Source organism: Protopterus annectens, chromosome 3.part0 (genome assembly GCF_019279795.1).
Source record: "Protopterus annectens isolate FY-2018-M chromosome 3.part0, PAN1.0, whole genome shotgun sequence".
NCBI lineage: Eukaryota > Metazoa > Chordata > Ceratodontiformes > Protopteridae > Protopterus > Protopterus annectens.
Window position 1 is genome coordinate 379249229 of NC_056731.1, and position 14037 is coordinate 379263265.

A 14037-nucleotide genomic window follows, 5' to 3' on the forward strand; every position below is an offset into this window, starting at 1 on the left:
AATTGAGCAGAGCTATCCTCATGCCTCACGAGTGGTCTCTGAAAGACTCTGTTGTGAGAGAGATTTTTCTCAAGTGGGGTCAGCCTTGCTGCGATCTTTTTGCTACTCCCCAAAACAGCAAGTGCAGACATTATTTCACTCTATTCCCTTTACCAGGCCAACCCAGCAGAGACGCTCTAGTCCAAGTTTGGCCCCGGGGACTTCTGTATGCATTTCCTCCCTTCCCACTAATCTCTCAAGTGATACAGAAAGCTATCGCTCAGAAGGCCTCGTTGATCCTCATTGCTCCTTACTGGCCTCGACAGGTGTGGTTCCCCTTTCTACATCAATTTCTACTGGAGCGACCTTGGCATCTGGACCTAGTTCCAGACCTTTTGATCCATCAATCGGGTCAGTTACATCGCTCCCTCCCCTCTCTGAACCTCACTGCTTGGTTCCTCCAGTTCCAACCTTAGCCAGGCTTCCTCAATTATCTCACTCTGTTCGAGATATTTTGATAGCTTCCCATAAATCTTCCACTAGGAAGATTTATTTGAGTAAGTGGAAACGTTTCACATATTGGGCTCAAGGAAGGGACATAGATCCTTTCACTGCTTCCATCCAAATAGTCCTTGATTTTCTAGCTGAACTCTTCCATGCAGGTTCATCCCCTTCTACTCTTAAAGTTCAATTGGCAGCTATCTCTAACTTTCATGTGGGTATTTCTGAGTCTGCCTTAATGTCCCACAAGCTTTGCAAAGCCTTTTTGAAAGGAGTTTTTCTTCTCAGACCTCCTATAAAAAATCCTCCTTCTCCTTGGGACCTAAATTTAGTTCTTACTTCTTTGATTCTTCCCCCTTTCGAACCTGCAGCCTCCTGTTCTTTAAAATTGTTATCATGGAAGACTCTCTTTCTGGTAGCTATTACTTCAGCTAGAAGAGTCTCAGAACTTCATGCACTCAGCTGTCGACCTCCTTATCTATTGTTCCATAAGGACAGGGTATCCTTACGAACCAACCCGTCCTTTTTGCCTAAGGTAGTCTCGACGTCAAATCTAAATCAAAGCATTGACCTCCTGTCTTTTTTCCAGAATATTCCAATAGGTCTGAACAAAATTACACTGGCTAGATGTTCATCGTCAGTTGAGGTACTATTTGGATAGAACAAAACAATTCAGAAAATCTGACCAACTGTTTATCTCCTATGCAGAAGGCAGAAAGGGACTTTCAGTTTCAAAGGTATCATTATCTAGATGGCTTACATCTCTGATTACCCTTGTTTATGAGATTAGACACCAAAAGCTGCCTAATAAACCTAAAGCCCATTCTACCAGAGCTTTGGCTACTTCCTTAGCCTTCCAAGACAGACTGCCTATTGACACCATTTGTGCAGCGGCTACTTGGGCTACTCCTCACACTTTCATTTCTCATTATAAGTTGGATTTAGCTTCTAGGCATAGAGCTAACTTTGGTTCCACTGTTCTCAGGAGTCTGTTCCGTTAGGCCACCCGGGACAAGGTGCTAGGGACGCGGTCCCATCCAGCAAGAATGAAGGCGAGATAGACAACTTAACATATAGAAGTTATGTTCTTACCATAACGTTCCATGTTAGTTGTCTTCTTCTCGCCTTCTTCTTGCGTCCCACCCTCCTTCCCCCTGGCCTGGACAGACCTAGAGGAGTTGTGATTGTGACCTCTCTTTCTACCACCTCTTTTCTTAGGCATATGCTGCTTGCATATTTCCTGAATCAGGATGTAGGTCACCCTTCTTTCTCCCTGTTGTTAGAGGTGGACTCTGTTTAGAGTTATTCTGTTACTATTATAAGCTGGGGTTAGCTTACAAACGAGATCTGAGGTAACTCTCGCCTAGCATTGTGGGATATAAGGGGAGCCTCGAGCCGGTGGAACCAACTCTCGAGCTTTTAGAGTGGCCGAGTCGGAGCTGAAGTCGGCTCCGAACCCATCCAGCAAGAAGAAGGCGAGAAGAAGACAACTAACATGGAACGTTATGGTAAGAACATAACTTCTATTTTCTTGGCATTTAGTTTTAGTCCATTGCTCTGACACCAGTTGTCTGTGTCAGCCCCTCCTTGAGAACATTTGTGTCAGTGTGAGATTCAATGACAGCTCCTAATTTGCAGTCATCTGCAAATTTAGTCAGCCACAGACCACTGACATTGGCCTTGACTTCTGATAAGAAAATGACAAAAAGGAGTGGTCCAAGGACTGATCCCTAAGGGAATTCACTTGTGACTGGCCTCTTTGTAGAGGTGGACTCCCCAATTTTAACGTCCTGGGTCATGACTGTGAGCCAGTTGGCTATCCACTGGGTAACATACGAGTTTGTACCTAACCTCTTAAATTTGTCAACAATGCCTGAGCGGGGTATTGTGTCAAATGCCTTGGCCAGGTCAAGGTAGGCAGTGTGAACGGTTTTGCCCTCATCCATTGCTTTGGTGACTATCTCAAAGAAGTCCACCAGGTTGAGAAGGCATGATCTGCCCTTGACGAAACCAAACTGGGTTGGGTCCAGTGTCTGGAGGTTTACTTTATCTCTGTTGATTATCTCCATGATAATTCTTTCCATATAAGACTAGTGAGACTTATGGGTCTGTAGTTTCCAGAGTCTGTAGATGGCCCACCTTTGTGCAGAGGGATGAGTGTTGCCTTTCTCCAATCATGGAGCATGGAGCCTGTTTGGAGGCTACAGTTAAATAGTAATTCCAGAGGTCCTGCTAGGTTATGTTTCATGCTATTTAGAAGGCATCCTGGGATATTGTCTGGGCCCATTGATGCAGTGTTCTTAATGCTCTCTAAGGACCTGTTCCCTAGTGATAATAGGGAGAGTTATATTTGATAATATTTCCTGAGGGAAGGTTGAGGGGGATAGAGGAGTAAAGTTGGAGCTGAATTTATCAGCCAGGAGGTTTGCTATATCTTCTGGCTCAGTATAGGTGGCTGCATTTACAATGAGCTCTGCACACAATTGTGTATTCCCTTTGAGACTGCGGACATAACTAAGGGTCTGTATTACAATCTCGAAGGTTTAATGCTTCGAATCACTAACTATCGAACTTTAGTGATCGAAACATTAATACATCAAAATTCTAGTAGACCCTTTAAAAAAAAAACACAAGTAAAGGGTGTTTAGGCAGGGGGGCAAGCCCCCCTGCACCCCCCACAACCCCCGCTACTTAAATATACCAACTCTGAGATCACACTTTAACAGAGTATGGTGCGGAAAGGGAAAATTTCACTTTCCTACACTGTAGCGTAATCTCAGAGTTGGTATATTTAAGTAATGGGGGGTGTAGGGGGTTTGCCCCCCTGCCTACACTTGTTAGTTTTTTTTTTTTGGTCCTAAAAATATTTTTATAGGTGTTCGATCGTTTAATAGTTCGATGCATACAGTTTGATGTTTATGCATTCAAACTATTAAACTTTCACGATTATAATATAGACCCCATAGCTAAAGAATGTTTTATGGTTGTCCTTAGCCTGGGAGGCCAAAGTTACCTCAAATTTGGCTTTGGTAGACTTTATTTGTCCTCTGAGTTGTTTGTTTAGTTTGAATGCTTATATCCTTCTGGGTGCTCCACCTCCTAATTTTTGCCATGATTTTCTTCCTCCTGTTATACATCCGATTGATTTTGTTATTCACCACAATGGCTTGTTTTTTGAGTTAGTCCTGTACTTCTTCCTGGTGGGTACAGCTGCCTCTGTGCAGCTATTAGCATGCTTGTACAGGGTCTCTGTGAACAGTTCTGCAAAGGCAAAAGTGTTCTCAGGGTTTATTGGGGCTTGAAATTTTGTCAGATTCTCACTTAATAGCAGGAGGTTAGCCTTAGAATAGTTCCTGAATATTCCCGGTTGAGCTGCAGGTCCAGGTTTTATTTTTACTTCAAAGGAGACCATTTTGTGGTCTGACCTTACCATTGAAAGCATTACAGTAGGGGGTGTGCAGCACTCTCCCATATTAGTGAGGACCAGATCCAGTGGTTGGACCCCTGGTTGATGTATTGACTATCTGGTCCAGGGTGTTTGTGTTTACAAAATCCAGGAATCTCTGTGCATGTACGTTTGATGTCATATAGGATTCCCATTTAATAGCGGGGTAATTAAAGTCATTCATGAATATGGTATTGGGTTGGATGGTTAGTGTGTCTAATAAGTTTAAATATATGGCATGGGTTTCCTGGGTCATAAAGGGGACCTATAGCTTGCAAGGAAGTGGTATTGGATTTTACCTATGGTGATTTGAACATGGAGCAGCTCAAGTGCATTGTCCTGTTTGACCAGCCTTGAAGTATATTTGTTTTTGATGTAAATAGAGACACCGCCACCTTTAGTCTCTGCCTGTGAAGTAGCTGGTCTAAATGTGTGGAAGGCATTATAACCTTGCACTGTTGGTGTGGTTTCTGCTGCTTTAAACCACATCTTAGAGACCGCTCAGGCATCAGTATTCTCTAGGGTAAAGGGAACCTCCAGAGATTGCAGTTTTTTGTTTAGGCTCCTAGCATTGAGCAGTAATACCTTTAGATTTTCTTGGTTTTGATTTGCTATGTCGGAAGTACTTTCAGTTTGACATTGCCTAAAAAAAGCACTATGGGGGAAGACAGTGTTTTAGCTAATATTCAAAAGCCTAGAGGGGAGAGGTGCAGACCATCCCTGGCAAAGCAGCATGGTCTGTTGGCCATCTCCTTCCATGCTGACAAATATTGCACCCCCTTTGAATGTCACCAGAAACTAAACCAATTATTAAAGTCAATCATCTTTTGTTTGTATTGTGGCATCTTCCTTGGAGCAGGTAAAATGCTGCTCAATACTAGGCTCATACCAGCCTGAGACACATATTCCAAGAGCTCTATGATGTTTCTCTTCATATAGTCTAGGGAGGTACGTCTCAGGTCATTTACTCCCACATGGTCTATGACTGAGTCATACTGGTAATTGTGGTCCAATGACCTGAGTGCATGTGTAATGTGGCAGATCCTAGCCTCAGATAAGCAACTGACCATAACTTTTTCCTTACTCAGCCTGAGAGGGACATCAGTGTGTCTCACGATGCTGTCTCCAATGACTAGAATGTTGGATTGTGTGTTAACTTGCCTTATTGGATTAAGAGGTAGAGACTCCATGAGATGTAGCTGTATGTACTGATGTGGGTGCTGTTTTGAAGTGTGTGTTTGGGGGCTGCTGAGGGTATGTCTTATGTGTACTTTGTCTAGGTGGTCTTTGTGGTTTAGGAAGGTTACATGTAAGTGCCTCAGTATATGTGGGTCTATATGTCTGCTTTGAATTGTGCTTGATGGGTGTAGCATGTGTACTACTGGCAACCTTATTAACATTAGGATTACTTTTATGTGAGAGCTTTGCCTCCAGTGATGTTGTGTAAATACATCTCTCACATACCATATCAGTTTGTTTGAGAATTGACTGGTTATCAGCAAACATGAGGCAATTTCTGCATTGCCTCAGGGTGCCCATATCCACCAAGCCAGTAATGGAGACAGTAGGGAAGTTCATATCCATGGCAACAGACCCTTTTTTATTGATTAGACTGCTGGAGTAAGAATATCAATTACTGTCAGGAGTATCTGGTTTGCAGCTATGTGGACAGTGCTTGTCACTGCAAAGTAGCTGTCCTGTGTACAACTAGATATTGGAGAAATTTCAATTGTGCTTTTACAGGACAAATGTCACTCAAGATGGCAGAGTCTGTACAGAGCACTGCCAAACACTTGAGGGGAAACTAATACGTAGACCCTGAACATTTATGGATGAAGTATTTAGGCAGATATTCTGAAGTTAGAACAAATCAAGCAGTACTTACTGAAAACAAAGAATTAGCTTGTCAAGAATGATAAAAAGAGGGGAATTGCATGAATGGCTACTGCCTGGCCACGACTAATGCTGGTCTCACCACAGCTTCACTCTGTTGGATACAGTACTCCTTTGCTTCTTCTCTCACCAGAAGCAAAATGTTAGCACCAATCTCAAGAAGAGAAGCAGGCCACAGAGTGTCTGGTGATCCACTGTCTTGTCCCAGATGATGCAAAGGATTGTAGGCTTGTAGCCTTTTTCTGGTAGATGCCTTGACTAACAGCCGGACCAGTCAGGTACGTTCCACACAGACACTCACTCTCCAGCCAGAAACAGTCAGGAATCAATGCACTCTGCTCCTACTGTCACCAGGATTAAAATATAAGCATATATTCCAAGCTGTCACCTATAAAACAGTTATTAGGCTTTCTGGTGATCAGCAGTCTCCAGGAAATAATGTCACTGTACTCCTTCTCTCACCAGGAGAAAACAGAAGCAATTATCCCAAGATGACTGCTGGGAGGCAGATTGTGGGTTCTACAATAACTGGTGGTTTTGCAGTAGATGCTTAAAGGTAAGATGAAAATAAATGGTTTATCCTAAAGACTGCACTATTTTTAAAAGAGCAAGATAGATTGAAAGGGGGTGGGCACTTTTGTATTCTGGTACTATGGAATATAGATTGAAAGGGGGTGGGCACTTTTGTATTCTGGTACTATGGAATACAATAGGATGGTCAATAAATGTAAATAGTTGAAAGGGAGTGATTTCACAAAATGATAATTTAGTGCTTACTCACATGAGCCAGTAAAAGCAGAGAGGAAATGAGATATATGGTCAAATTAACATAAGGTCCAGGCAACAAAAAATAGTGGTGTTTAAGAACACAACAGTAACAGGGTGGGAGGGGTGGCAAAGAATTATGTCTGACTCACAAGAGACAAAGCTGTGGTCTCTTTTCAAGTTTAATTATGCACTTAAAAGTAGAATACAAGTAAAATACAGTGTAAAGAAAACAAATCACAGTATACAAAATAGAAAAAGGCAATAAAGTAATGGAAAATACAAGAAATAAAAAGCAAACTAACCTTTCCCTCAAAGCAAGCTGTGTCAGAGTCTGGGTGAGCCTTTCCAGTAAAGCTCTGAAATGTTTTATTTTACCCCTTAAATAGAAGGTTTAGTTCCTAGCTCCACCCCCCTCAGTTCATAGATGATTAACCTTAACTGACTGATATTAGTATGCATTATTATTCTCTGGCCTTTCTTACTCCTCTGTCAAGGTTCATTTGTCTGTCATCTCAGAATGATTTGCTTTCTTATGCTAAAATGTTTTTGAAAAGGGAGTTTCATACCAGGCCTCCTAGAAGTTGGGATCTCAATTTTGGTTTGCAAATTTAACTCTTTATCCATTTGAACTAGTCCACCAGGCTGATATGAGGTCCTTAACATGGAAAACAGTTTTGCTCATTTCTCTGACTTATTTGAGTGTATGCTGTCATGGTAGGTCAATCTTATCTCTTTTTCCACAAAGATAAGATTTACTTGAGAACTAATCTTTCCTTTATGCCTAAAGTGGTACCTAAACATGAGGGAGAAAGGATTCTCCATACTCTGGATGTCCACAAACAACTTGGATGTTATCTTGACAGATCTAACACTGTCAGAAACTCTGATCAGGTATACATTTCCTATGAAAGTAAGAAAAGAGGATAACCTGAGTCAAAGTAGACTATCTCCAAATGGTTGCCACATGCTATTACCTTTTGTTATACCCACCACAAGGCAATGCAGGGTCAAGCCTCACTCTACTAGGGCCTTGGCTTCATCAGTGGCTTTTTGGAAAGGGGTAGGTTCTAGAAGCATTCTAAAAGACACTGCATTGTCCTCTGTATGTACCTTTACAAAGCACAACAAACCTGATTCTTTCTCCAGGTCTAGAGCAGGCTTTGCTAGGAGCATTCTCTATGGGCTCCTGGACTCCAGTTCCTCCACTAGTCAGTATAAGCTACAGTGGCTATATAGCTAAGGCTACTGCAACAGTGATGAACATAAATAAATTTACCATAACAGTAGATGTTTGAATGATCACTGCTGCAGTAGCAGCTTCATCCTCCTTGTTTTTATTGCCAGGGTGAAGACTTTGAAATCTATCTATCTATCTATCTATCTATCTATCTATCTATCTATCTATCTATCTATCTATCTATATCTGTCTTTGTTGATCAGGACTGGGAGAGATACCCTTTTTCAGCGGAGTTCGGGGAGAAAAGCTCCACTACTGGCATACATAGACAATATACAGTGTATACAGTGTATGATCACTGCTGCAGTAGCTGCTCCATCCTCATTTTTGTTCCAGGGCAAAAACTTCGAAATCTATTTATTTATTTATCTTTGTTGACTGGGACTGGGGCAGATACCATTTTTCAGCAGAGGCTGGGGAGAAAAGCTACACTACTGGCATACATAGGCAGTATACAATCTATTTTAATTTTTCCACATTGTATATCATCTTTTCGTCTTGGTTACATATGCATTTTTGCATACGTAGTTGGATGTAACAGATAATTAATGCTAACCTTGTTGGTCTACTTATCACTGACCTCTTTCAGGGCTCCAGCTTCCCTCTTGCCATTGATAAGTAAGCTCTGAAGGGCTTGGCACCCAAACAGCTGGCGTTCTTCAGCTCTGGTTGAGCTGATAATGGTTTGGGTGCATAGAAGAGGCCTGTAAACTTTGGTAGCAGGCCAGCTGTTAATATCCTATGCAGGATAAAACCATATAGCTAAAGCTGCTGCAGCAATGATCATTCAAACATCTACTGTTATGATAAGATCTAATGTTGTCAATTTTCATTCATTCCTCAATGTATGGGTTCGGATCTGACTCAGCTGTTACTCCAGCTTGTGAAGACCAACAAACTCGTGCACTCCTTTCCTACCCACAATGCACCATGCCTAACTTCCCTCAGATCTTGTTTGCTGCTTTCGTGAGCAGATGTGGTTGACTACTACTCTCTAGCAATTGTATTAAGATAAGTGTTATTTCTTTAAAACTTTATCCTTATTCACTATCTGTTAGTAAATCTATCTATGATTAATAACTTTGTACTTTCTGTCAAGATTTTTGCTACTCTTCATCTTCATTTTCCATTATAGACTTGTGAGTGCATTCTCGCTACCATTGTTGATAGGTCTTTCCTACCTCTTTAGATCCCTGTAAAAACTGCTAGCTTTATTCTCTGCACTTTTCTTTCTCTAGTGGCAGTATTTGGTTTGTTACTGTCTAATTAAGTATTCATTTTTTGCAGATATCTGATTGTTTACTAGTTCACCTGTGGCTATGTCTGGAAAAGGCTTTAAAAATGTGCAAAATATAAGGACAAGATGCCATTTACTGATGCCCACTCTATGTGTGTACTGTTTATGAGTTGAGCACTTAGACCAGGAATGTTACATTCGCAGTGGGTTCAACACCAGAGGTATCAAAGAAAGGAGAAACAAATTAAAATTAAAAGGTTTATTGTCAACTCCTGTTTCCCAGGTCATCTCTGGAGTTCAATCTCCCAAGGCAAAATCAAAGGACTCTTCAAAAAGTTCCAGGTCTTCATATTCCGTGGCTTCAACTTCTTATGAACCAAAGAAAAAGAAATCAAAATCAGATCCAACATCTCCTGGGATACGACCATCCTTGGATCTGATCAGGTATCTGGCAAATTCTTCCTCACAAAACACACCACGGATCTGAAGTCCTCGGATCCCAAGCCACTGCCTTGAACTCAGTATTCTCCCTCCGTGGATCCAGTCCTATCCAGGGTGCCCTCCCCCTTTCTGGAGTAGCACCCTAAGTCTCCTTCAGTAGTGTCCTCTTGTTCCTCCATAGGTCTCATGGAGGCAGATGTGGAAAGGATGATGAGGATGTTCTTCACAGAGCAGTTTCAGAAGGGAGTCTTCACAGTTCCTACCCCCTTGGGTCAAGAACATCCTCCAGCTACTACTCCACCAATCACAACTCCTCCTCTGACCCAGCTTGTGTTGTTAGAGTCCTTAGAGCTGAGCATTCTGGGCCCTTATAGGTTATATCCGAAGACAGCTTTGTCTTCGGATCTGACTGATACTTTGAGTGTACCGGCCCCGACATCTTTGGATCCTGATGTCTCTCAGAGCCGAAGCTTCCAGGGAGGATCAGGGGAGATGGAGTCGACTCCAAGGTTTTCAGAACTGTCTCTTCCCCTTGGAGCTTTTGCATTGGACAGCTGGGCTCCGACTTCCATCTCCGGCAGACGGCTCTCGGAGTGGAGGGAGGTATAATAATATAGAAAGATCTTACCTTCTTCTGAGTCTACAGTCTGGATCTGAATAAGTCTAAAAGGACAAAAGCACTTATCCCAATAAAAACCTATGAAAGGAATGAAATGGACCATGTCTTCTTTTTGAAGAAGGAAGATTTAGAACCAGATTTATTTTGTTTTTTTTAGAAAAAAATTAGTTAGATGAAATATTTCTCTATATGCTTGGACTCTTGACAATCCTGTATTGAAATTTTGCTGTAGTAGAAATATTTAATTGCTGCAGTAACCTCATCTACCAAAATGAATTCAGTTCCACCATCTGTTTCAGTCACTAATTCCTCCACAGAGAATGGCATGTCCACTGGATTTGACAGTTGCTCAAAGTATTCCTTCTAATTTTTGATATTGCCCTCAGTAGACATCTGCTTTTCTTCACCCAAGCTGACAGCCTAGTTCTTCCTTGAGATGTTTCGAAAGTCATTCTCCATGATCTCATCAAACTCCTCCCATAGCCTGGCCTTCACTCTTCCCACTGCTGCAGCTTCTGCTTTTACTGTCTTAACCATACCAATCAGCCACATCTAGAGACTTCTCCCTCCCCTCCCCATTAGCATGGAAGCTCTCCTTCTGTAACATTACAGCTGTCATTACTCTGGTGCCCAACATCTGGTCATCATTTTCACTAGAGTTAGTACCGTGACAAGAATAGGCCAACTTCTGGACAAATAATCAGGTAGGAGATCCAGATGATACAGTTAGGGAAGGACAGTTCTTAATTCTTCTCTCACAAACACCAGCAAACATTTGCTATTATGTGGGGCTTAGATGTTGCTCTCACCTATAACAAGCCATATTCCCTGGATTAAAAGCCCTGCTCACATTACAGCTTCCATGGATTCTCAAGTTTCATAGCAGTTTCTCATTCTGAGAAAAGCAAACTCTGATTAACCCAGAAAAGCATCTACCAAGGCAAGGACTTCTGACACCAGCTGCCAGGAGATATCTCTCAGTGACCTGATGTCCAGCTGTAGTAAGAAGAATGGTACTTTTCCATTAATGGAGCAACACTCAAAATGCGTGGCCCTGCTTATTCTTTCCTGGTTAAAGTAAACGCAGTCTATAACTCTAATTATTGTCATAATTTAGTAAATGCAATTTAACATCTTTTTTAAAAAAACTTAACCAGTTTGTGAAGGGAGTGAGAGGACAGAGTTAAAATCTGAGTGAAAAATCAGGGATGTTTCTGAAGATCAGAGACAGTCAGCGGATATGCTGACATCCCCATACCTCTGAGTAGGGGGAATTTTTCAGGCTTCCGTCGCAGTGTCTGTTTTGTTATAGTAATGGCATCAATCGGTATTTTCTGATCGCAGTCGCATCTAGCCATCAAATCAGTAATCTGATAATTACTGCATGATCCATACCTCTCAACATCATTGCGCAAAACCAAGGACAAAGTCAACATATCGTTGGGGCACTTTTGAAAAATAGTAGCGTATTGAACAGGTTTTGCATCAACTTGCATTTTATGAACAGCAGAAGTATTTAACATTAAGGTGTGAGTTTACCACAAGCTGTCCAGATTTTCGTAGAATGTCCAATTTTCTGCCTATTTTTTGCCTGTTCCTCATAAAAGCATGTGTTACCACTACGTGTTTAGTGTGGCCGTACCACTCAAGAATACCTCATTATGAGAAACATGCCTCATTTGACTCTTAAGTCCACGTTCCTTGCTGTTCCACATAGTACCATCCCATATCAAGTCAACAAGAATGTTTTATAAGTACAGATGTTTTCACGTGTGACCATCCTGTGAGGTCCCTAGCTGGTTGTTACATTACGGGAGTTAGTGTTCCACATTTTGGAGATGAAAGGTTAACAGTTATGACTAAGGCTTACAGAAGTTGGGCTTAAAAAAATCACAAGACACAGTCCTCAAACTACATTCCTTCAGGTGTGCAGCAGCTTCGTCGGACCAGACTGTTGCCCCGATAATGGAAAAGTACCAAGAAGAATGTATATAGAACTCAAGGCTGTGCACTATAGTAGATGTGTGCTCTTCATATTCTTAAAACAATAAGTTAAAGCTTGTATCAGAAAAGCACTGAGTGAACACATTATTTATGAATATAACCCTTTTATTGTGCAATTAACTTATAATAGAGTTCCCTTTATGTGGCTGTCATAAGTTGTGTTTAGTAATTTTGGGCAGTGCATACAGAATTAGAAAGGAGAGCCACTTTCCACCTCATCTTGTTGTTAATCTTGTACATCTGACTGTCCCTTACTGAATTCAACAATTAAATTGTACATTACCTTCACTAAATAAAGCATGACTTTGTGAAGCCAGATCTCCAAGGTTTTGGGGCTTCTCAATTTATTCCTCTGTAGCACAACCTGGGAATATTTTGAATATTGTTTAATGTGTATTTTTCATCTTTGGGATAGGCTTATGAATAACAGCATTCATTATTTCCATGAAAATAGTCCTGAAAACAGAAATTGTGCTCCCCACAAACAAATAAGAATGTTACATTTCTCTGTATATACACACCTCCTAATGCAGTGCTCTGAAGTTCTCTTAATGATGCTTGCTAATATATAAATAGTGCTGAATAATTAATATTATATTGATTACAATTCATTTTCTATTTCTTTATTTTTTTTCAGTTGTTTGTAGCCCAGGAACATACAGTTCAAGCAGCGGGTCATCTTGTGAACCATGTGCATCATCAGTAGCATATGGAGAGCAAAACTGCTTATAACCATGATATTAAATCAGAGATTTGTCTTCCAAAGCATTTGCCTTGTTCTGACATTTAATGCTTTCCAGCTAATAACTTGGTGTATTGCATTCTTTGTGTGTGTTAATTACAGTAATAATTAAACTCTGGTTATACAAAATTTACCTTTTTTCTGTATTATAAGGCCCAGTGTTAGTTATGAATTTATACCTTATTGTAAATAATACTTTACTGAATGATGTACATTTTATTTATTGAATGATGTGCATTTCATGTAGCATTAACAATTCTGGATTGTTCGTATTTTAAAAGCGCAGTATATCTTGAAGCATGCTCCATACTATACAGCAAACAAAGGCTCATACTAAGCATGCCTTCAGATGAGTATAACATATAGTTTAATGCTAATAAGACACATAAGTAAACCTTGGTTTGTGAACTTGTTTAATCACATATTTTAAACAGAGGTGTAGCTAGCTATTCTGGTGCCTGGGGCCATCCCTGATCTGGTGCTCTTCCAACAATGTGAAGAGTAAGAAAAAAGGTCTCCTCTCTTTTACTGTAACAAGGAGCTGCTGCTGTTTCTGCCACAGAGCCTGCCATACTTGATGGACTAAAGGGCTTCAGTTCTAAATCCAAGTATCAGCAAGTACCAGCATTCAAACCCAGGAAGTACATTAAAGAATGATCAGTTTCTGCCAATTACATTTCTCCAACACTTTACGCTCTGGTAGCTGCCCCCTTTTGCCCCATGCTGCATATCCACAAAACAAACAGCACCAGAGTTACCCATTCTAAAAACTTAAACCTTGCAGTGATATAAATAGGACCTCCTGGAGAGACAGGTATGTATCCCAGAGACTACCCCTTCTCTGGAACAGCCCCCCCCTTCAATGTGAGGCAGAGTTCCTCCCTAATCTAATTCAAGTGTAACTTGGACAGTTTGAGGGGGAACGGGAAATTCATCCCTTGTTTGGCACCTATGTCTCTAATGGACACAGGATGCCTGTAAATGGTTAATCTCCCAGGCCCCTATTTGTAAATGTTTCATCTCCCAACCCCTTGCTTACACTTATCAAATGTTCTAGAATTTATCAGAGATTTGGAATGCATAGCTAGGTTTAAAAAGACCCTGTGGTCTTTAGCCTAGTAAGCACCTATGAACCTATGCTACTGATTTTAAGAATTAATGTGTAGCACAA

The 14037-nt window shown here is 41.0% G+C and overlaps 1 protein-coding gene across 2 annotated transcripts in view; it reads left to right on the plus strand.

Annotated features, from left to right (window-relative positions):
* The window catches only part of LOC122796386 (zona pellucida binding protein), a 944481-nt gene extending 930825 nt beyond the window's left edge, over positions 1-13656 (plus strand). For both annotated transcript variants that reach the window (XM_044064828.1, XM_044064827.1), the window contains exon 8: positions 12762-13656. In XM_044064828.1, the coding sequence (XP_043920763.1) occupies positions 12762-12856 (95 nt within the window). In that variant the 3' untranslated portion in view covers positions 12857-13656. The remainder of the gene's footprint in view (positions 1-12761) is intronic.
* The last annotated feature ends 381 nt before the right edge of the window (positions 13657-14037 follow it).